The sequence below is a fragment of the Somniosus microcephalus genome, unplaced genomic scaffold (genome assembly GCF_052327205.1).
Source record: "Somniosus microcephalus isolate GS21.2 unplaced genomic scaffold, FLI_Smic_1.0 unresolved_chr6, whole genome shotgun sequence".
NCBI classification, from domain to species: Eukaryota; Metazoa; Chordata; class Chondrichthyes; order Squaliformes; family Somniosidae; genus Somniosus; species Somniosus microcephalus.
This window is the reverse complement of record NW_028225184.1, coordinates 38,268,965-38,294,078: the sequence shown is the minus strand read 5'-3', so window position 1 is coordinate 38,294,078 and position 25,114 is coordinate 38,268,965. Positions and strand designations below refer to the sequence as shown.

General features: G+C 44.2%; 2 protein-coding genes across 2 annotated transcripts; both read left to right on the top strand.

Annotated features, from left to right (window-relative positions):
- Positions 1–3,261: 3,261 nt before the first annotated feature.
- Positions 3,262–20,881, top strand: LOC147087207 (NACHT, LRR and PYD domains-containing protein 3-like). Its single transcript, XM_085978089.1, has 3 exons — positions 3,262–3,428; positions 3,523–3,588; positions 19,104–20,881. The coding sequence occupies exons 1-3, from the start codon at positions 3,323–3,325 to the stop codon at positions 20,879–20,881; spliced, it is 1,950 nt and encodes a 649-aa protein (XP_085834215.1). The 5' UTR covers positions 3,262–3,322.
- Positions 20,882–21,059: 178 nt separating this feature from the next.
- Positions 21,060–24,850, top strand: LOC147087206 (NACHT, LRR and PYD domains-containing protein 3-like). Its single transcript, XM_085978088.1, has 5 exons — positions 21,060–21,145; positions 23,649–23,735; positions 24,102–24,272; positions 24,415–24,582; positions 24,754–24,850. Exons 1-5 carry the CDS (start codon positions 21,060–21,062, stop codon positions 24,839–24,841), a joined length of 600 nt encoding a protein of 199 aa, XP_085834214.1. The 3' UTR covers positions 24,842–24,850.
- Positions 24,851–25,114: the final 264 nt, after the last annotated feature.

Genomic DNA, 25,114 nt, shown 5'->3' with positions numbered 1-25,114 from the left:
CTGTCAGTGCAATGTGCAATAAAGAGCAGTGACCATTGTGTTCTACAGTTAGTTCTATGTGCATTACACAGCATTGATCACTGTCTTCTACAGTTAGTTCTATGTACAGTACAGAGCAGTGATATTTGTGTTCTACGGTCAGTGCAATGTGCAGTAAAGAGCAGTGATCATTGTGTTCTATAGTTAGTTCTATATCAGTACAGAGCAGTGATCATTGTGTTCTACCGTTAGTTCAATGTGCAGTACACAGCAGTGATCATTGTGTTCTACAGTTAGTTCTATATCAGTATAGAGCTGTGATCATTGTGTTCTACAGTGAGTTCAATGTACAGTACAGAGCAGCGATCATGGTGTTCTACAGTTAGTTCTATATCAGTACAGAGCAGCGATCATTGTGTTCTACAGTTAGTTCTATGTACTGTACAGCGCAGTGATCATCGTGTACTACAGTTAGAGCTATGTTCAGTACAGAGCAGCGATCATTGTGTTCTGCAGTTAGTGCAATGTGCAGTATAGAGCAGTGATCATTGTGTTCTACAGTTAGATCATTTTACATAACAGAGTAATGATCATTGTTTTTCAAGAGTACGTTCAATTTACAGCCGTGATCATTGTGTTCTACAGTTAGTTGTATGTTTAGTACAGAGCAGCGATCATTTTGTTCTACAGTTAGATCATTTTACATAACAGAGTAATGATGAATGTTTTCAAGAGTCCGTTCAATTTACAGTACAGAGTAGTGATCATTGTGTTCTACAGTCAGTTCAATGTTCAGCACAGAGCAGTGATCACTGTTGTCTGCTCTTAGACCAATGTTCAGTACAGAGCAGTGAACCGTGTGTTCCTCAGTTAGTTCAATATACAGTACAGAGCAGTGAACTTTGTGTACTACAATTAGTTGAGTTTTCTACAGATCATTGTGTTCTACAGTTGTTCAATGTTCAGTACAGAGCAGTGATCATTGTGTTCTACAGTTAGTTCACTGTTCAGTACAGAGCAGTGTTCATTTTTGCCACAGTTAGTTCAATGTACAGTTCAGGGCAGTAATCGTTGTGCTCTACAGTTAGTTCAATGTATAGTACAGAGCTGTGATCATTGTATCTTTCAGTCAGTTCAATGTACAGTACAGAGCAGTCATCATTTTGTTCAACAGTTAGTTCTATGTACACTAAACAGCATTGATCATTGCGTTCTACAGTTAGTTTAATGTACAGTGCGGAGCAGTGAAGATTGCAGTATATTGTTAGTTCAAAGTGCACTACTGAGCATTAATCATTGTGTTTAACAGTTAGTGCAATGTGCAGTACAGAGCAGTGATCATCGTGTTCTAAATTTAGTTCATTTTACAGATCTTAGCAGTGATGATTGTGTTCAAGAGATAATTCAATTTTCAGTACAGAGCAGTGATCATTGTGTTCCACAGTTAGTTCATTCTTCAGTACAGAGCAGTGATCATTGTGTTCTATAGTTAGTTCAATGTTCAGTACACAGCAGTGATCATTGTGTTCTACAGCTTTTTCATTTTTCAGTACAGAGCAGTGATCATTGTGTTGTACAGTCAGTTCAATATACACTACAGAGCAGTGATCATTGTGTTCTACAGCTTTTTCATTGTTCAGTACAGAGCAGTAATTGTGTTGTACAGTCTGTTCAATGTACACTACAGAGCAGTGATCATTGTGTACTACAGTTACATTAATTTGCAGGACAGAGCAGTGATCATAGTGTTCTAAAGTTAATTCAAAGTAGAGTACAGAACAGAGATCATTGTGTTCTACATTTAGCTCAGTGTACAGCACAGAGCAGTGATCATTGTGTTCCATAGTTAGTTCAATGTTCAGTACAGAGCAGTGATCATAGTTTTCTACAGTTATTTCAATGTTCAGTACAGAGCAGTGATCATTGTGTTCTACAGTTAGTTCAATGTTCAGTACAGAGCAGTGATCATAGTTTTCTACAGTTATTTCAATGTTCAGTACAGAGCAGTGCACATTGTGTTCCATAGTTAGTTCAATGTTCAGTACAGAGCAGTGATCATAGTGTTCTACAGTTAGTTCAATGTTCAGTACAGAGCACTGATCATTGTGTTCTACAGCTAATTCAAAGTACTGTACAGAACAGAGATCATTGTGTTACACATTTAGCTCAGTGTATAGTACAGAGCAGTGATCATTGTGTCCCATAGTTAATTCAATGTTCAGTACAGAGCAGTGATCATAGTGTTCTACAGTTAGTTCAATGTTCAGTACAGATCAGTGATCATTGTGTTCTACAGTTAGTTTAATGTACAGTACAGGGCTGTGATCATTGTTTTCTACAGTTAGTTCAGTGTATAGTACAGATCACTGATCTTTGTATGATTCAGTTAGTTCAGTTAACATCACAGAGCAGTGATCGCTGTGATCTACAATTAGGTTGATGTACCATACAGAGCACTGATCATTTTGTCCTACATTTAGTTTAATTTACAGTACAGTGCAGTGATAATTGTGTGCTACATTTAGTTGAATGTACAGTACACAGCAGTGATCATTGTTTTCTACAGTTAATTCAATTTACAATACAGAGCAGTGATCATTATGTCCTACAGTTAGTTTAATGTGCAGTACAAAGCAATGATCATTATTGTGTTCTACAGTTACTTCAATGTTCAGTACAGAATAATGATTGATTTTGTACTCACTTGAAAATACACCGTAAAACAACGATCGTAATTAAAAATCATTATTTAAATATTCCATTGTCATTCCATTTTGTTCTGCTGTTGAAAGTGTTTCAGCTTTAGACCTTTTTCTAGAGCTGTATTCAGTCGACATGATTGGTTTCGCACTTGTTAATAGAAACCGTTTTGATACCGAAGGGCCATTCAGATCCTGGGCCCACAGTAAGTGTGGTTTCAAAGGCTTTCATTCAGAAGCACCCAGTTCCTTCCCAGATGAGGTCCCTGATATCGTGTTGGATACACTTTATAATAAACTAGTCACATTCACTATTTCAGATTAACAATGTTTCTTCACAGCCCAGCTGAACGATTCATACTTTAATGTCATCACTTCTATTTATAATTAATGACAGAAACAAGATATTTGCAGAATATTTATATATTAAGAATGGAAGAGTAACCGGCCCCTGATTAACTATCTCAGCAGAATCATGAAAACATAGTAAATTCCACCACGTGGCAGATCATGTCCTTCTCATTCTCAGTGTATGCCATTCACTCCGCTGCTCAGTATCTTAATTTTATTCATTGCAGAAAGTGACTGAGCTCGTGGAGAAGGGTAACAGGGCGGACAGTTCCAAACTTCTCCTAAACTTAGTGATGGAGAAAGGCTCTGGGGCCCGAAGGGTGATGTGGAAATCCTTTGTGAATATGCGCCATGGGGTACCAAAGTTGGACAAAATATTGAAAGAAATGGAGGAACTTGGTACGATAAAATCACGCTGAGTTTAATTTCATATTTAAACACGATTGTAATACTGATTAAAACTGGTTTCATGAAATCTAATTGATCTGAACAGATGCTGATGAATTTGATAACATAAATATCGCACGAGGTTTAACTGAAGTTGGCGAACATCTGAAGGGTAAGTGACGCACTTGGCATTTTATACAATTTATATTAATTCTGAAAGTGTGCCCATATCCGTTTGTCTAAAGATTGATGGATAATCGGTATCAGACGTTCAGGGGGTTGGGTTAAACAGCTGTATTGCTTGTCAATCCCCAAAACTACTGCACGGATGGAAGTTCGATTGCACATCGTGTTCAGAGGTTTATTTAAATTTGCAGCTGCATTTTAACTTCCATTAAAAAACACGCATATCAGTTCTGAAAACCAATACAAACCAGGTAGGATCCTGATACACTGTGAAGCCCCATAAATACCTGGCAGGATCCTAATACACTGTAAAATCCCATACACACCTGGCAGCATCCTGATACAATGTGAAACCCCATACACACAAGGCATATCCTGATATATTGTGAAACCACAAACACACCTGGCAGGATCCTGAAATACTGTGAAACTCCATACACACCTGGCAGGATCCTGACACAGTGCGAATCCCCTTAAACACCTGGCAATATCCTGTTACACTGTGAAACCCCATAAACACCTGGCAGCATCCTGATACATTGTGAAACCGCACACACACCTGGCAGGATCCTGATACACTTGGAAACCCCATACACACCTGGCAGGTTCCTGATAAACTGTGAAATCCCATACACACCTGGCAGGTGCCTGATACACTGTGAAACCCCATACACACCTGGCAGGTTCCTGATAAACTGTGAAACCCCATGCACACCTGGCAGGTTCCTGATACACTGTGAAACCCCATACACACCTGGCAGGATCCTGATACACTGTGAAACCCCATACACACCTGGCAGGTTCCTGATAAACTGTGAAACCCCATGCACACCTGGCAGGTTCCTGATACACTGTGAAACCCACACACACCTGGCAGGATCCTGATACACTCTGAAACCCCATACACACCTGACAGGATGCTGTTAAACTGTGAAAGCCCATGCACACCTGGCAGGATCCTGATACACTCTGAAACCCCATAAACACCTGGCAGCATCCTGATACACTGTGAAACCCCATGCACACCTGGCAGCATCCTGATACACTGTGAAACCCACACACACCTGGCAGGATCCTGATACACTCTGAAACCCCATACACACCTGACAGGATGCTGTTAAACTGTGAAAGCCCATGCACACCTGGCAGGATCCTGATACACTGTGAAACCCCACTTACACCTGGCAGGACCCGGATATACTGTGAACTCCCATACACACCTGGCAGGATCGTGATAGATGGTGGAACACCATAGACACAAGGCAGTAATTGATTTACTGTAAAACCACATACATTACTGGCAGGATCCTGATACACTGTGAAACACCATACACACAAGGGATGGTCTGATACATTTTCAAACCACAAATACACCTGGCAGGACCCTGATAAACTGTGAATCCCCATACACACCTGGCAGGATCCTGATACACCGTGAAACCGCATAAACACCTGGCAGGTTCCTGATAAACTGTGAATCCCCATACACACCTGGCAGGATCCTGATACACTGTGAACCCCCAAACACACCTGGCAAGATCCTGATAAACTGTGAAACCCCATACACACATGGCAGTATCCTGTTATACTGTGAAACCACATAAACTCCTGGCAGGATCCTGATACACTGTAAAACCCCATACACACCTGGCAGGATCCTGAAACACTGTGAAACCCCACATACACCTGGCAGGATCCTGATACACTGTGAAACCCCATACACAAATGGTAGGATCCTGATAGACTGTGGAACCCCTTAGACACACGTAAGGAATTGATTAATGTGAAACCCCTTACATTACTGGCAGGATCCTGATTCACTGTGATACCCCATACACAGAAGACATGGCCTGATACATTGTGAAACCAGAAATACACCTGGCAGGATCCTGATGTACTGTGAAACCCCATACACCCCTGGCAGGAACCTGATACACTGTGAAACCCCAGACACACCTGGCAGGATCCTGATACACAGTGAAACCCCACACACACCTGGCAGCATCCTGATACACTGAAACCCCAGACACACCTGGCAGGATCCTGATACACAGTGAAACCCCACACACACCTGGCAGCATCCTGATACACTGAAACCCCATACACACCTGGCAGGATCCTGATAAACTGTGAAACCACATACACACCTGGCAAGTACCTGATACACCGTGAAACACCATACACACCTGGCAGCATCCTGATACACTGTGAAACCCCATACACACCTGGCAGCATCCTGATACACTGTGAAACCCACACACACCTGGCAGGATCCTGATACACTCTGAAACCCCATACACACCTGACAGGATCCTGATACACTGTGAAAGCCCATGCACACCTGGCAGGATCCTGATACACTGTGAAACCCCACTTACACCTGGCAGGACCCGGATATACTGTGAACTCCCATACACACCTGGCAGGATCGTGATAGATGGTGGAATACCATAGACACAAGGCAGTAATTGATTTACTGTGAAACCACATACATTACTGGCAGGATCCTGATACACTGTGAAACACCATACACACAAGGGATGGTCTGATACATTGTCAAACCACAAATACACCTGGCAGGACCCTGATAAACTGTGAATCCCCATACACACCTGGCAGGAACCTGATACACTGTGAAACCCCAGACACACCTGGCAGGATCCTGATACACAGTGAAACCCCATACACACCTGGCAGCATCCTGATACACTGTCAAACCGCATACACACCTGGCAGGATCCTGATACACTTGGAAACCCCATACACACCTGGCAGGTTCCTGATACACTCTGAAACCACATACACACCTGGCAGGATCCTGATACACTGAGAAAACCCACATTACACCTGGCAGGATCCTAATACAATCTGAAACCCCATAAACACCTGGCAGGATCCTGTTAAACTGTGAAAGCCCATACACACCTGGCAGGATCCTGATAGACTGTAAATCCCCCCACACACCTGGCAGAACCCTGATACACTGTGAATACCCATATACCCCTGGCAGGATCCTGATACACTGTGAAACCCCATATACACCTGGAAGGATCCTCATAAAATGTGAAACCCCATACACAGCTGGCAGGATCCTGATACACTGTGAAACCTCATAAACACCTGGCAGCACCCTGATACACTGTGAAACCCACACACACCTGGCAGGATCCTGATACACTTGGAAACCCCATACACACCTGGCAGGATCCTGATACACTTGGAAACCCCAAACACACCTGGCAGGATCCTGATACACTGTGAAACCCCATACACACCTGGCAGGTTCCTGAAACACTGTGAAAACTCATACACACCTAACAGGATGCTGTTAAACTGCGAAAGCCCATATACACCAGGCAGGATCCTGGTACACTTTGAAACCCCACACACACCTGGCAGGACCCGGATACACTGTGAAAACCCATACACACCTGGCAGCATCGTGATAGACGGTGGAACCCCATCGACACAAGGCAGTAATTGATTTACTGTGAAACCGCATGCATTACTGGCAGGATCCTGATTCACTGTGAAACACCATACACACAAGGCATGGCTTGATACATTGTGAAACCACAAATACACCTGGCAGGATCCTGATGTATTGTGAAACCCCATACATCACTGGCAGGAACATGATTCACTGTGAAACCCCATACACACCTGGCAGGTTCCTGATACACTGTGAAACACCATACACACCTGACAGGATGCTGATACACTGTGAAACCGCATACACACCTGGAAGGATCCTGATAAACTTGGAAACCCTAAACACACCTGGCAGGACCCCGATACACTGTGGAACCCCATACACACCTGGCAAGATCCTGATACACTGTGAAATCGCATACAAACCTGGAAGGATCCTGATACACTGTGAAAACCCATACACACCTGGCAGGTTCCTGATACACAGTGAACCCCCCAAAACACCTGGCAGGATCCTGATACACTGTGAAACCCCGTACACACATGGCAGGATCCTGATATACTGTGAAACCCCATACATACTGTCAGGATCCTGATGCACTGTGAAACCCCATACAGACAAGTCATGGCCTGATACATTGTGAAACCACAAATACACCTGGCAGGATCCTGATATCCTGTGAAACCCCATACACACCTGGCAGGTACCAGATGCACAGCGAAATCCCACACACACCTGGCAGTATTCTGATACACAGTGAAACCCTATACACAACTGGAAGGATCCTGATACACTGTGAAACCCCATACACGACTGGCAGGATCCTGAAACACTGTGAAACCCTACACACACCAGGCAGGATCCTGATACACTGGGAAACCACATATACATCTGGCAGGATCCTGATAGACTGCGAAACCCCATACAAACCTGGCAGGATCCTGATACACTGTGAAACCGCATATACACCTGGAAGGATCCTGACAGAGTGCGAAACCCCATACACACCTGGCAGGATCCTGTTACACTCTGAAACCCCATACACACCTGGCCAGATCCTGATACACTGTGAAACCCCACACACACTTGGCAGGACCCTGACACACTCTGAATCCCCATACACACCTGGCAGGATCCTGGTACACTGTGAAACTGCATAAACACCTGGCAGGTTCCTGATACACTGTGAACCACCATACACACCTGGCAAGATCCTGATAAACTGTAAAGCCCCATACACACCTGGGAGGATCCTGAAACACTGTGAAACCCCACATACATCTCGCGGGATCCTGATAAACTGTGAAAACCCATACACAACTGGCAGGATCCTGATAGACTGTGGAACCCATTAGACTCCCGTAATGAATTGATTGCTGTGAAACCCGTTACATTACTGGCAGGATCCTGATGCACTGTGAAACCCCAAACACAGAAGGCATGGCCTGATACATTGTGAAACAACAAATACACCTGGCAGGATCCTGATATACTGTGAAACCCCATACACACTTGGCCGGTACCAGAAACACTGCGAAAACCCATACACACCTGGCAGGATCCTGATACACAATGAAATTCCATACACAACTGGCAGGATCCTGATACACTGTGAAACCCCATAAACGCCTGGCATGATCCTGAAACACTGTGAAACCCTATACACACATGGCAGGTTCTTGATACACTGTGAAACCACATACACATCTGGCAGGATCCAGATAGTCTGTGAAACCCCATACAAACCTGGCAGGATCCTGGTACACTGTAAAAACCGCATACACACCTGGCAGGCTCCTGACACAGTGCGAAACCACATACACACCTGGCAGGACCTGTTACACTGTGAAACCCCATACACACCTGGACAGACCCTGATACATGGTGAACCCCATACACCTGGCAGGACCCTGATACACTGTAAATCCCCATACACACCTGGATGGATTATGATACACCGTGAAACCGCATAAACAACTGGCAGGTTCCGGATACAGTGTGAACCCCCATACACACCTGGCAGGATCCTGATACACTGTGAACCCCCAAACACACCTGGCATGATCCTGATAAACTGTGAAACCCCATACACACATGGCAGTATCCTGTTATACTGTGAAACCACATACACTCCTGGCAGGATCCTGATACACTGTAAAACCCCATACACACCTGGCAGGATCCTGAAACACTGTGAAACCCCACATACACCTGGCAGGATCCTGATACACTGTGAAACCCCACACACAACTGGCAGGATCCTGATAGACAGTGGAACCCCTTAGACACACGTAAGGAATTGATTAATATGAAACCCCTCACATTACTGGCAGGATCCTGATTCACTGTGATACCCCATACACAGAAGACATGGCCTGATACATTGTGAAACCAGAAATACACCTGGCAGGATCCTGATGTACTGTGAAACCCCATACACCCCTGGCAGGAACCTGATACACTGTGAAACCCCATACACACCTGGCAGGATCCTGATACACTGTCAAACCGCATACACACCTGGCAGGATCCTGATATACTTGGAAACCCCATACACACCTGGCAGGATCCTGATACACTGTGAAACCACATACACACCTGGCAGGATCCTGATACGCTGAGAAAACCCACATTACACCTGGCAGGATCCTAATACAATCTGAAACCCCATAAACACCTGGCAGGATCCTGTTAAACTGTGAAAGCCCATACACACCTGGCAGGATCCTGATACACTGTAAAAACCACCACACACCTGGCAGAACCCTGATACACTGTGAAACCCCATACACACCTGGAAGGATCCTCATACACTGTGAACCCCCAAACAGACCTGGCAGGATCCTGATACGCTGTGAAACCCCATACACACATCGCAGGATACTGAAATACTGTGAAACCCCATACACATCTGGCAGGATCCTGATTCAATGTGAAACGCCATACACACCTGGCAGGTTGATGATTACATTGTGGAACCCCACACACACATGGTAGGATTCTGATGCACCGTGAAACCCATAAAAACCTGGAAGGATCTTGATAGACGGTAGAACCCGACAGAGATAAGGCAGGAATTGATTTACTGTGAAACCACATACATTAATGGCTGGATCCTGAGACACTGTGAATCCCCAAACAGACAAGGCATGGCCTGATACATTGTGAAACTACAAACACACCTGGCAGGATCCTGATATACCGAGAAACCCCATACACACCTGGCAGGATCCTGATACACAGTGCAACCCCATACACACCTGGCAGCATCCTGATACACTTGGAAACCCCATACACACCTGGCAGGATCCTGATACACTGTGAAACCATATACACACCTGGCAGGATCCTGATACACTGAGAAAACCCACATTACACCTGGCAGGACCCTAATACAATCTGAAGCCCCATAAACACCTGGCAGGATCCTGTTAAACTTTGAAAGCCCATACACAGCTGGCAGGTTCCTGATACACTGTAAACCCCCCACACACCTGGCAGAACCCTGATACACTGTGAATACCCATACATACCTGGCAGAATCCTGATACACTGTGAAACCCCATACACACCTGGAAGGAGCCTCATACACTGTGAACCCCCAAACAGACCTGGCAGAATCCTGATACACTGTGAAACCCCATACACACATCGCAGGATCCTGAAATACAGTGAAACCCCATACACACCTGGCAGGATCCTGATTCAATGTGAAACGTCATACACACCTGGCAGGATCATGATTACATTGTGAAACCCCACACACACACGGCAGGATTCTGATACACTGTGAAACCCATAAAAACCTGGAAGGATCTTGATAGACGGTGGAACCCCACAGTGATAAGGCAGGAACTGATTTACTGTGAAACCCCATATATTAATGGCTGGATCCTGAGACACTGTGAAACCCCATACACACAAGGCATGGCCTGATACATTGTGAAACCACAAACACACCTGGCAGGATCCTGATATACCGAGAAACCCCATAGCACCTGGCAGGAACCTGTTAAACTGTGAAACCCCATATAAACCTGGCAGGATCCAGACAGAATGGGAAACACCACAGACACATGTCAGCATCCTGATACAATGTGAAACCCCAAACACACCTGGCAGGATCCTGATACACTGTGAAGCCCGATACACACCTGGTAAGATCCTGATACACTGTGAAAACGCATACACACCTGGCAGGAATTGATTAACTGTGGAACCCCATACACACCTGGCAGGTCCTGACACACTGTGAATCCACAAACACACCTGAAAGGGTCCTGATGCTCTGTGAAGCCCCATACACACCTGGCAGTAATTGATTTACAGTGAAACCCCATACACTCCTGGCAGGATCCTGATACACTGTGAAACTCCATACACACCTGTCAGGAACCATATACACTTTGAAACCCCATATACACCAGGCAGGAGCCTGATACACTGTAAAACCCCATACACACCTGGCAGAATCCTGATACTCTGTGAAACCCCATACACACCTGGCAGGATCCGGATACACTGTGAAACCCCATACACACCTGGCAGGATCCTGATACTCTGTGAAACCCCATACACACCTGGCAGGATCCTGATACACTCTGAAACCCAATACACACCTGGCAGGTTTCTGAAATACTGAAACCCCATACACACCTGGTAGGATGCTGATACACTGTGAAACCCCATTCACACTTGGCAGGATCCTGATACACTGAAAACCCATACACACCTGGCAGGACCCTGATAAACTGTGAAAGCCCATACACACCTGGCAGGATCCTGATACACTTTGAAACACCATACACACCTGGCAGGATCATGATACACTGTGAAACCCCATTAACAACTGGCAAGATCCTGATGCACTGTGAAACCCCATACTCACCTGGCAGGATCCTGATGCACAGCGAAACCTCATACACATCTATCAGGATCCTGATACACTGTGAAACCCCATTCACACCTGGCAGGATCCCGATAAACTGTGAAACCCCATACACACCTGGCAGGATCCTGATACACTGTGAAACCCCATACACACCTGGCAGGATCCTGATACACTGTGAAACCCCATACACACCTGGCAGGAACCTGATGCACCGTGAAACCCCATACACACCTGGCAGATTCCTGATACACTGTGAAACCACATACACACCTGGCAGGATCCTGATACACTGTGAAAACCCACACACACCTGGCAGGAAACTGATACACTCTGAAACCCCATACACCCCTGGCAGGTTTCTGATACACTGTGAAATCCCATACACACCTGGCAGGATCCTGATACACTCTTAAACCCCATAAACTCCTGGCAGGTTCCTGATGCACTGTGAAACCTCATACACACCTGGCAGGTTCCTGATAGACGGTGGAACCCCATAGACACAAGGCCGGAATTGATTTAGTGTTAAACCCCATATATTACTGGCAGGATCCTGATATACTGCGAAACCCCATACACACAATTTCAGTATCCTGATATTCTTTGAAACCCCATACATACCTGGCAGGATCCTGATACACTGTCAAATGTGTACAAACATGGCAGGATCCTAATAACGTGTGAAAGCACAGACAAATCTGGCAGGATCCAGACACAATGTGAAACCCCAAACACAACTGTCAGGATCCTGATACACTGTGAAACCCCATACACACCTGGCAGGATCCTGATACATTGTAAAACCCCATCCACAACTGGCAGGATCCTGATACACTGTGAAACCCCATACACACCTGGCAGGATCCTGATACACTGGAAAACCCCATCCACAACTGGCAGGATCCTGATATGCTGTGATACCCCTACACACCTGGCAGGATGCTGATACACTGTGACACCCCATGCAAACCTGGCTGTATCCTGCTACACTGTGAAACTCTATACACACCTGGCTGGATCCTGATACACTGTGATACCCCAAGCACACCTGGCATGATTCTGATACAATGTGAAGCCCCATACACATCCTGGCATAATCCTGATGCGCTGTGAATCCCCATGCAAACCTGACCGGATCCTGATACACCTTGTTACCCCATACACATCAGACAGGATTCTGATACACTGTGATACCCCATATACAACAGGCAGGATCCAGTTACACTGTGTCACCCAATACACACCTGGCAGGATACTGATACACTGTGGAACCCCACACAAACCTAGTAGAATCCTGATACACTGTGAAACCGCATACACACCTGGCAGGATCCTAATAGAGTGAAACCCCATACACACCTGGCAGGACCCTGATACACTGTGAATCCCCATACACACCTGGCAGGATCCAAATACTCTGTGAAACCCCATACACACCTGGCAGGATCATGATGCACTGTGAAACCCCACATACACCTGGCAGGCTCCTGATACACTGTGAAACACCACACACACCTGGCAGGTTCCTGATACACTGTGAAACCCCATACACACCTGGCAGGATCCTGATACACTGTGAAACCCCATACAAAACTGGAAGTATCCCGATACACTGTGAAATCCGATACACACCAGGCAGGATCCCGATACAATGCGAAACTCCATACACATCTGGCAGGATCCTGATATACAGTGAAACCGCATGCACACCTGGCCGGATCCTGATACACTGAAACCCCATACACACCTGGCAGGACGCTGATACACCGTGAAACCGCATACACATCTGGCAGGATCCTGATTCAATGTGAAACCCCATACATATCCGGTAGGATCTTGATACACTGTGAAACCCCATACCCACCTGGCAGGTTCCTGATTCAATGTGAAACCCCATACACACCTGTCGGAAACCTGATACACTGTGGAACCCCTTAAACAACTGGCAGGATCCTGATAGTCTGTGAAACCCCATACACACCTGGCAGGTTCCTGATATACTGTGAAACCCCATAGACACGTGGCAGGATCCCGATACAATGTGAAACTCTGTACACTCCTAGCAGGATCCTGAGATACTGTGAAACCCCACACATACCTGGCAGGATCGCGATACATATGTGAAACTCCATACACACCTGGCTGTTTCCTGATAAACTGGGAACCCCCATACACACCTGGCAGGATCCGGATACTCTGTGATTGCACATACTCACCGGCAGGATATAAACCATATGCCGCATAGACATTTTAACTTTCCACTTTAAAAACAGTAACTTGAATCAAATTTGTGGATGGGAAGGGGACAGATGTAGCCCTGGAATTCTATAGTGGATCACCTATGGAGAACGAGGCAGAAAATTTAAAAATAAATATTATTACTGCAAAGCACAGAAATAGCCGTCTGCAATTGTTGCATGCTATATGTTTAGTTGCATTGATTAGCATATAATCGGACATTTATGTGTGGACAATGGTATTTGTGAGTGGCAGTTAAACAGACAGCGTGGGCACAGAGAATAGTACTTAACTCTGGAGTTTGTTTTTACCCAATCCACAGATTTTTTTAATTTCCAAAATTACATTTTACAAAGAAAGCTTCAATACGACGTTGAAATGAAAGTCGAGCGAGTTGCAAAACGGGTTTTCTAACCGTTATCGCCTGTTTTTCGCCCCGCAATTAAAATAAAAAGACTCCCAATTGTCTCTTGACCCTGATTATATGAGCTTTTCATTAATCCTTCCCTGGTAACTGGTTTCCCCGCTCCTTTGGTGTAAAATCCAATCATGCTTTCCGTCATAGTCCTGGATTCGTTCTCAGTTTTATCTATTATCACAGAATCACAGAAACCCCACAGTGCAGATAGAGGCCATTTCGGCCCATCGAGCCTGCACTGACACATATCCCACCCGATCCCCGGAAACCCCTACACCAACACATATCCCACCCTATCCCCGTAACCCCACGTATTTAATCCCCCTAACACTAAGGGTCAATTTATCATAGCCAATCATCCTAACCCGCACATCTTTGGACGGTGGGAGGAAACCGCAGCACCCGGAGAAAACCCACGCAAACACGGGGAGAATGTGCAAACTCCACACAGACAGTCACCCGAGGCCGGATTCGAACCTGGGTCCCTGGCGCTGTGAGGCAACAGTGCTAACCACTATGCCACCATGCTGCCCACTATTACCATGCATTAATGTTGTGAATTCCATTCCATTTTTTTCAATGCACCCTTGCAAAAGAAAGAAATCCAACACCCTCGCCCTTTTCTCAGCCTAAAGTTCAGATATATATTATCTTATTATTCCCTTCTGTAAAGATAATGCAAATAACATTCTTGCTGCAATCAATGGACTCTAATTGCACACCATACCCCAGATAACTAACCTAAACACCTGATACAATAACAGTGTAACTTCTGCACATTCTCATTCTGTACGTCACCCAGTAAACATCATATCCCAGTTTGCCTGCCGAAGGCCTGTACAGTAATGATGGAACTCCTGTACATTTACCGTATTCCCTTTCCCTGTGACACCCAAAAATGTATTTTCTATTCCTTCAGAAAGTTATAAAACTGGAGCATTCCTACGTTCATCCCTAGAGCAGAATTGTTCAGTACATTACCCACAAGCCACAAGTGGAACATTTCATTCTGATTGATCAATAAAAAGTGAGACACCGTCCTCACAGTAACACGGTTTATGCATGACTAATTTAACCCGTTCTGTGGAATGTAGGCAAAGGTGGTGAGAAGAAAAGCAGCCTATCAGAATATTTTGATCGTGGTGTAGGCTTTACGCCCGTGGGTGCGTATAACTAAAATAGTTTCTTATATGGGAGAAAACGCCAGTCTACAGCAACATGAAAACTTCATTTACATTGTATGGAGAGGGGAGCTGTCATCATGGTCAGCTTAACCAATTGGAGTACCGCTACAGACAGCAGAGGAATGCAAGACTATCCAAGAATTAGGAACTCCACCAGGGCGCATTATGGTGGAGGAAAAGCAGCCTCGCATTGATGGAGAGCAAGACAGATCTGGTGGGTCTCGTTGTGCGAGACAATATTCTCAGCAACTACCCTGCTGCAGTCAAAGCAGCGCTGGCAACTGCTGGTCAAATGCCTAGAAGCCGCAGTGATGTGATGAGAAATTGATGGCAGCAATCCAATGGTGCAAGTTTGATGACAATGAGAGGGAATGGCTTCAATTTTGGGCGGCACTGTAAAGTAGAGGATATCGAACTGATTGCCCATTGCACGAGGTAATTGGAAACGGACATGGTGTATAATGTGCAGCTCATTCTAAGTCACCCAATTTACACCATCGCCCAAAGCCAAAATTGTCCCCAGAGACTGCAAAGTTTTGCAATGAATGGTGGTAGATGATTGTTATGTAAATATACAGGGGAAGCACATTTGTCTATGTTGTGGCATACGGCATTTGCTACTAAAAATAGTGCATGTGGGTAACACCAATGGATACTCAGGGATATTTATTTGGACAACACTTCACTAGATGCCAAAGCTTCCATATAACCAGAATCGTGAGATGTCTATAGTACAGTTCAGGATCTATATTATCGGCATAGCAGAATTATTGAATAATTAAATATCTTCAGTAATTACTCGAGAGAAGTGTCAGGGGTACATGACATCAGGAGACAATATTAGAATTTATATAACCGTTTATATAATAAAATAGGAGTACTGAGTACAGTTTCGTTCTACTTACCTAAGAAAGGATAAACTTGCCTTGGAGGGTTGCTAGATTGACTAAATTGATTCCTGGGATCAAAGGGCTGTCTTACAACGAAATATTGTGCAGAATAGGCATATAGTATCTGAATTTTAGAAGAATGAGCGATGACCTCAAGCAAACGTATAACCTGCATAGAGGGCTTGACAAGCTATATGCTGAGAGTTATTTTCCCCTGGCTGGAGTGTCTAAAACTAGGGGGCATAGTCTCAGAATAAGGGCTCGGCCAATTAAGACTGAAATGAGGAGAATGTCTTCATTAGAGAGTTGTGAATCTTAGGAATTCTAATTCAATGGGCTGTGGATGCTCAGTCGCCTAATATACTCAAGGCTGCGATAGGTAGATTTCTGGCACAAAGGGAATCAAGGCATATGTGGATAGGGCGGGCAAGTGGAGTTGATGTAGAATTTCAGGCATGATCGTTGTGAATGTTGGAACATGCTCAAAAGTCTGTATGCCCTATTCCAGCTCTTATGACTTATCTTCTTAAATTAATCTAACTCAAGGAGAATCAAACGCCTGGTCTGGACGAATTGCATCTGTGTATTATAAAGTCTCTACAGGCGAGATAGCTGAGGTACTATTATACCTATTTAATAATTATTTAGAGAAAGTTGTAGTGCTAGAGTACTGGTAGATAACTAATGTTATATCTACATTGAAGAAGGGAGGCAGAACATCTCCAGGAGACTATAGACCAGTCAACTTGACATCGCTTATAGGGAAGATAATGGAATCCCAAATAAGGGAGAAAATAGAATGTAGAAACCAAAAACATAATAACAGCCTGGATTTCAAAATGGAAATTCTTGCTTGACCAATCTCACTGAATTCTTTGAAAAGATAACAGCGAGAGTAGACGAGGTTAATGTAGTAGATGTAATTTATCTAGCTTGCCAAAAGGCCTTCGATAAGATACCACATATACAGATCAATGAATAAGGGCAGAGAATACGGAGTCAAGGGATAAGCATCAGACTGAACAGCAAGCTCCTGCAAGACAGAAAACAATGACTGCAGGTAACAGTTAGCTACACAGAGTGGCTGAACGTGGGGTCCTACAAGGATCAGTGCTGGGCTCACAGTTGTTCACAAATTAGATTTACGATTAACACTTTAAAATCATAACATAATTTATAAGTTTACACAAAACACCACACTTGGTGGGGCGGGTGAATATTAAATAACGTGGATGACTGCAATAACTTAAAAGAAGATATTAATAAACTTTCAGAATGGGCATATAATTGCCAAATGAATTTCAACATAGATAATTGTGAGTTATTACATTTTGTGAAGAAAAATATGGAGGTCACACAGTACTTGGGTAATTAGAATCAAAATGGGGTAGAGGAGGATGGGAATCTGGGAGAACAAATACACAAATCATTATAAGTGTGGTCGCTGGCTATTAATGCCATTACAAAGAAAAACAGTCACTGGGCATAATTCTACAGGGATAGAATTGAAAAGTTGACAAGTTATGCTAAACTTGTATCGAACATTATTTTATCACACTTGGAGTACTGTTTAAAATTCCAGTCACTATATTATAGAAAGGATATTGAGGCATTTGAGAGGGTGCCAAAAAGGTTTACAAGGATGATACCAGAACTGCGAGGTTATACATATCAGGAAAGGATCAACAGGCCGGGTGGCATTTATCTTGTAAAGAAAAGGCTGAGGGGTGACCTAATAGAGCGCTTTAAATTTATGAAAGATTTTGAGAGATTAGATAGAGAGCGAATAATCCCACTTTTTGAAATAACAAAACTAGAGGTCATCATTATAAAGACATTTAATAGGGAATTCGGGAGCAATTTCTTTACACAGAGAACGGTGAGTACGTGAAACTCGCTACCACAGGCAGTAGTTGAGGCGAATAGTATAGATGCATTTAGAGGTAAGCTAGGTAAGCATATGAGGGAGAAGGAAATAAAGGATTATGCTACTAGAGCAATATGTGGAATGATGGGAGGAGGCTCGAATGGAGAACTAACCCCGGAATGGTGGAGATGGGCTGAATGGGCTGATTTTTTGCGTTATATTCTAAGCAATTCGATGTAATTCTGTGTAATAATCATCATAGGGAAATGTGACATTTTAACCAAATCTTTATTTTAGTAAGTATTCGAATCAGGTGCACAGTTGAATCATTTCTTAGTGATTATAGAAGGCAATATTGGAAGTGGATTGTATTGGGTGGCTAATGCGTTAGCGCCCATTTTACATCCTCGCCCAGGTAACAACAGCCATTCACTGCGTGGTAATGTTTTGCACCGAATCTATTGAATTTATGATTTAATTGTTTCACGAATCTTCACTGCAATGCAAAATATAATTTAGAAGTCGTTTCATAAATATGTAACTAATACTAAAAACCACTTTCTGTCTGTTCTGATTAAAGGTGTTCAACAGAAACACAAGGAAACACTCCGGGTACAAACTGAAACACTGAGAGTGAACACTATCCTAATAAAGGAGAAGGTTATGAATTTCCAGCTGGTTGATCGATACGCTGAGCTAACGGTCATTTCTACTGTTCGAGATCGGATACTTGTAGAACATGAACTGCTGGCAAGAGGCCGAGAACATGAAGAGTGGAGAAAGAAACATCTCCGGAGAGAGCTGGAGAAAATCCGAACTGATCAATTGTTCCACAGCAGTTTTTCCTGGATAGGCAGATTCATCAAGAAAATGAAGGCTATCTTCTGGCGATCCAATTCTGGGAGTTCAGCAGCAGTGAGCGGAGTCCCAGGGATTGGAAAAACAACAATGGTACAAAAGATTGTTTATGACTGGGCGACTGGGAAAATATACCCACACTTCCAATTTGTTTTCAGCTTTAAATTCCGGGACTTAAACGCTATTACCTGTAGAATAAACCTGAGGAATCTGATACTGGATCTGTATCCTTACTTTGGGAATAATCTGCGAGAGCTCTGGAAGAACCCAGAGGGATTGCTGTTTATATTCGATGGTTTGGATGAATTCAAGGAGAGCATCGATTTTTCTGACAATCGGAGAAGTACAGAACCGCAGCACAGGTGCACAGATCCTGAAGACTGGTGTGAAGTTTCTGACATTGTGTACAGTTTAATACAGCACAAGCTGCTCCCAGGATGTTCAGTTTTACTGACCAGCCGCCCCACTGCATTACATTTATTAGAAAAGGCTCACATCAGTGTCTGGGCTGAAATCCTGGGATTTGTTGGTGAAGAAAGGAAGGAATACTTCAACAAGTTCTTTGAAGATCAGACGGTGTCAGCAGCTGTTTTCAAGCATGTGGAGGAGAACGAGATCCTGTACACCATGAGTTACAACCCTTCCTACTGCTGGATCCTCGGTATGTCACTGGGACCATTCTTTAAACAACGAGACAGGAAGCAGCAGCGAGTTCCCAAGACCATCACCCAACTATATTCCTACTATATTCACAATATTCTGAAAAACCATGGCCGAGAGATTGAAAGCCCCCGAGATGTGTTACTGAAGATTGGTGAGATGGCATTCTCAGGAGTCTCAGAGAAGAAGATTGTGTTTAGAAATGGAGATTTGATCAAGTACAATCTACAACCTTCCCAGTTCCTGTCTGGGTTCATGATGGAACTTTTGGAGAGAGATGATTCTGCCCAGAGCGTGGTGTTCACATTCCCACACCTCACCATCCAAGAGTTTGTAGCCGCACTCGCACAATTCCTGACTCCAGATCCCGGGGACATCCTGAAACTCCTTAGAGAAGCCCACAGCAAGGAAGATGGGCGATTTGAGATATTTCTCCGTTTTGTTGCTGGTCTCTCCTCCACACAGGCAGCTCGACCCTTGGAGGAGTTTCTGGGTTCATTTCTTCATCAAACCACCTGCCGAGTGATTGACTGGGTGAAGGAAAATATTGAAGACCAGATTGCAAACACATCGAGTGAAACTGGTAAAAGGACCCTCCTGAACACATTCCACTATCTGTTTGAATCTCAGAATACAGCACTGGCTCAGACCACAGTGGGATCTGTGAAGACAATTAGATTTAGCGGATTGCGACTCACCCCGATTGACTGTGCAGTCCTGTCTCATGTCATTGGGCTCTGTGATACAATTAAAAAGCTCGATCTCGGATATTGTTACCTTCAGTGTGAAGGACTCCAACGGCTGGGACCCGTACTGCACAAATGCCGGGAGTTGAGGTAACTGTTTATTTGCCTCTAACTGTTGGGCGAATTGTAGAACAGTTAGGGATTGTTTTGTTGCTCCATAATGAACGGAAACAAACAGTTCAGTAAAACCAGAGAGAAGTAGATACAACACAAATATGATCAATTATATAAGAGGATCGGTCAATAATTCCCTAAGGACTGGAGAATCTAAAATGCATCCTTGTGAACAAATAGGGATTTTACAACCTTTATCGGATCAGCAAATACAGGTCACTGAGAGTCTGATAATTTACTTACAGTAAATCAGATTTATTGCTATTTTTCACTACCTAAGATACCTCCATTGTAGAGGCTGCTAATTGCAGCAGTCCATTAGTCAGAGCATCACACGCTCATCCCAAGTTGTAGGGGTCAGTGACAGTCACCGGAATGTCAACGTGTGTAGGAAAGGGGAGCAGAAACACCAAACATTGAGTAAGAAAGAGCAAAGCACAGCTTTTGGGCAGTGACCCGCCAGTGGGCGAGCGGAGCGTTCCCCGAAGGACGTCAGTATGTTATCTTAACTCATCAATGAAACCGCCCTTAACACTCGCCAAGTTATTCACCTTCTCTTCACCCAGCTGGCAGCACTCGCACCTTTGAGTCAGAGGGTCGTGGATTCTGGCCGCACGCTTCGAATCCAGGCCAAAGCTTCAGTGACGTTTGGGAGCTAAATTCTGTTAAAAAGGTTCCAATCTAACAGGTTGTGGGGTATGAGTCCCGGAGTAAAGACACACACCGGCCAGCTTTGGGGCCTCGCAGACAGCGGGTGGCTCCTGGGGAAACCGGGGACAGTGAACCCGGGAATTCCCCATAATCCGCGCCCTATGTGTGAGGTCCCGCATCGGAAGGGAACTTACAAAAATTCCCCAGAAACTGTCGGGCCAGTGACACCTGAAATAAATGCAGAGCCAGTTTAATGGGAAATAAAGTGAGAGACTCCCCTCCCCTATAAACTAGGAGCACAACGACATTTAAAACTTGTAACGGGACAGAAAAAACTCTCCTTGTTACATAAAATCCTGGGGGACATTACAGCAGCAGTTAGCAATGTTTGACAATATAACTCACCCCGAGATATTATACAGATTAATATAATGCACAGAGTATAAAGTAAAGGGATTCATGTAATAGAATCATAGAGTCATAGAAAGTTACAGCACAGAAGGAGGCCATTTCAGCCCATCGTGTCCACGCCGGCCAAAAAATAGCTATCCAGCCTAATCCCAATTCCCAGCTCTTGCTCCGTTACCCTGCAGGTTAGAGCATGCAAAGTGCACAACCAAGTAGGTTATAAATGTGGTTAGGGTTCCTGCCTAGTCCAGCTTTTCAGGCAGTGAGTTCCAGACCCCCACAGCTCTCTGGGTGAAGACATTTCCCCTCACATCCCCTGTAAACCTTCCAAACATTACTTAAAATCTGGGCCCCTTGGATTTTGACCTGCTAAGGGAAATAGGTCATTTCAATCCACTTTATCTATGCTATCATAATTTTGTACACCACAATAAGGTCTCCAGTCAGTCTCCTCTGTTCCAAGTAATACAGACGCAGCCTATCCAGTCTTTCCTCATAGCTAAGATGCTCCATTCCCGGCAACACCCTTGTAAATCTCCTCTGTACCCTCTAGTGCAATCACATCTTTCCTGTAATGTGGTGACCAGAACTGCACGCATTACTCTAGCTGAGGCCTAACTAGTGTCATATACAGTTGAAGCATAGCCCCCTGCTCTTGTATTCTATGCCACTACTAATAAAGACACGCATTCCATATGTCTCCTGAACCACCTTATCTACTTGGCCGGCTAACTTCAGGGAACTGTGGACATGCAATCCAAGGACCCTTTGTTCCTCTACAATACTCAGTGTCCTACCATTTAATGTGTATTCCCTGTCCTTGTTAGCCCTCCCTAAATGCATTAATTCACACTTCTCCGGATTGAATTCCATGTGACACTGTTCTGCCCACCTGACCAATGTATTTATATCTTCCTGCAGTCTACAGCTTCCATCTTCAGTATCAACCACACAGCCGATTTTAGTATCATCTGCAAACTTCTTAATCATACCCATTATATTCAAGTGAAGATCGTTGATATATACCACAAAAAGCCAGAGAGCCCGTACTGAGCCCTGCGGAACCCCACTGGAAACAGCCTTCCAATCACAAAAACACTCATCAACCATTACCCTCTGCTTTCTGTCTCCGAGCCAGTTTTGAATCCAAATTGACACTTTGTGCTATATCCCATGGGCCTTCAACTTCGTGACCAGTCTGCCATGTGGATCCTTAACAAAAACCTTGCCAAAATCCATATATTCTACATCAAACGCACTACCCTCATCTACCCTCCTTGTTACCTCCTCAAAAATTCACCCTGTATAATTTATTTCCGCGAAAATCGCCCCAATCCCATTAAATCCGTCAGTTAAAGAACAGCAGAAATGAGACTAGTTTCTCCAACTTGACGGGGCCGGTCACCGAGCTCAAGGAGGTTAATCATCAGGAAATGAAACCTGGCTGAGGGACATTTAAGGGCTTCACACAGACAGCACTTTATTTAAAAAATGCATTTACTGACCGTCCCTGATTATATGGGGAGTTGGACAGAGTGTTATTCATTGCCAGTGACAGAAAAATCTGGTTTTAAACTTCCTGAAGTTTACTTTCTGTTTCCTGTAATATCCAAAAGAGAAAAAAACTTATAAATGAACCGGGGCTTGATTCAGTTTATTTCTCTCACTCTCTGTCGGTTTGTGTTTAGACTGAGTTTCAACACAGTGGGAGATTCAGGAGTGAAACTATTGTCTACGGCTCTGAGTAACCCGAACTGTAAAATACAGGAACTGTGGTAAGTACCAGGCTGTGTGAGATTTGTTATAACTGGGTGTCTGACACTGTACATTATTATGAATATCCATAATAGTGTTATTAGGAAACAATGGGGAAGTACACTTGCCATGAATCTTATCATTCATGGAGAAATGACTCATGAAATAACACTGTGCGGCCAGATGGTGGCGCCGTCCAAGGAGTATAAGTATCGGGCGTGGGCCCAGCTTGCTCAGGACGTTTTTGTAACCAGGAACTAGTGATGGAACTAGAATCTCACGGTTGTGAAACAGTTGATTAAAGTCTTGATTTATACCCAAACCAAGTGCTCAGTAGTCTTTTTACATCAACACTAATTCGATGTATTACTCTCTTTGACGCCCAGGCTGGATGATGTCGGTCTCACAGCTTCTTGTGCCGCGGACCTCGCCTCCATTATCAATACAACCTGCTCACTGACGGTTCTGTCCTTACGTTCTAATAAACTGGGCGATTCAGGAGTGAAACTACTGTCTGGGGCTCTGATGAACCCGGACTGTAAAATACAGGAACTGGAGTAAGTAGCAGACTATGTGAGATTGTGTTTATGATAACTGGATTTCTGACACTGTACATTATTATTACTATCAGTCATTGTGTTATTAATAAACTCTGGAGGTTTACTTTGATTCTTTTTATATCTCTCTCTCTGATCCCAGTCTGGATAATAATGGGTTTACAGATTCTTGTACCGAAGATCTCGTTTCCGCTCTCAGTACAATTCAGTCACTGGCGATTCTGTGCCTGGGATCAAACTCCTTCACAGACCGATCTGTCGCCACTCTCCGCCACCTCATACTGAACTGCGGGAGCCTGGAGAAGATCTGGTGAGTGTTTGTGTTCATGTTTCAGATGGTAGGTAAAATATAAATGGGATTCCATCACCTTTACGGGTAATATTTCCCTGTATTTATTATTAAATAATAACACCAGTCACCCTGCTATTTACACTGTTGTGGAAACTGGTTAATCCCTGTTTAATCTTTAATATGTTTCAGGCTGAGAGATAATCATTTCAGTTCCAATGGAAAGAAACAGCTGGAGTTGCTGCAGGGAACAAGACGTGGACTGAGTGTGGATGTGTGAACATTTCAATTGATGAACATCACTGGACTCATTATATGACCATTTCTGCCCGATATTCTGCCCCTCCTCTTTAAGCGGCCGCGCTCCAGGTTTAAATCCTATCAGCCCCTTTAAGGGTTTCCAGCTCGAGCTGAGCGGGCATCATCTCCCATTTTTAAGTCAGAGCCCCAGCCACAGGGACACGAGACTCAGCCGCCCAGCCCCACATTGCTGCTTCTGCAGGACATCCGAGGCTGAATGTTCCCCAATGGGGCACTGGGGAAATGTACAGAC

Coding starts and splice junctions, on each gene's coding strand:
- LOC147087207 (XM_085978089.1), top strand. CDS start 3,323: ATGGAGAAAGGCTCTGGGGCCCGAAGGGTGATGTGGAAATCCTTTGTG. Junction 3,429..3,522: donor GAAAGAAATGGAGGAACTTG/GTACGATAAAAT, acceptor TGATCTGAACAG/ATGCTGATGAATTTGATAAC. Junction 3,589..19,103: donor AGTTGGCGAACATCTGAAGG/GTAAGTGACGCA, acceptor TTCTGATTAAAG/GTGTTCAACAGAAACACAAG.
- LOC147087206 (XM_085978088.1), top strand. CDS start 21,060: ATGCATCCTTGTGAACAAATAGGGATTTTACAACCTTTATCGGATCAG. Junction 21,146..23,648: donor AGTCTGATAATTTACTTACA/GTAAATCAGATT, acceptor GTTTGTGTTTAG/ACTGAGTTTCAACACAGTGG. Junction 24,273..24,414: donor TGTAAAATACAGGAACTGGA/GTAAGTAGCAGA, acceptor CTCTGATCCCAG/TCTGGATAATAATGGGTTTA.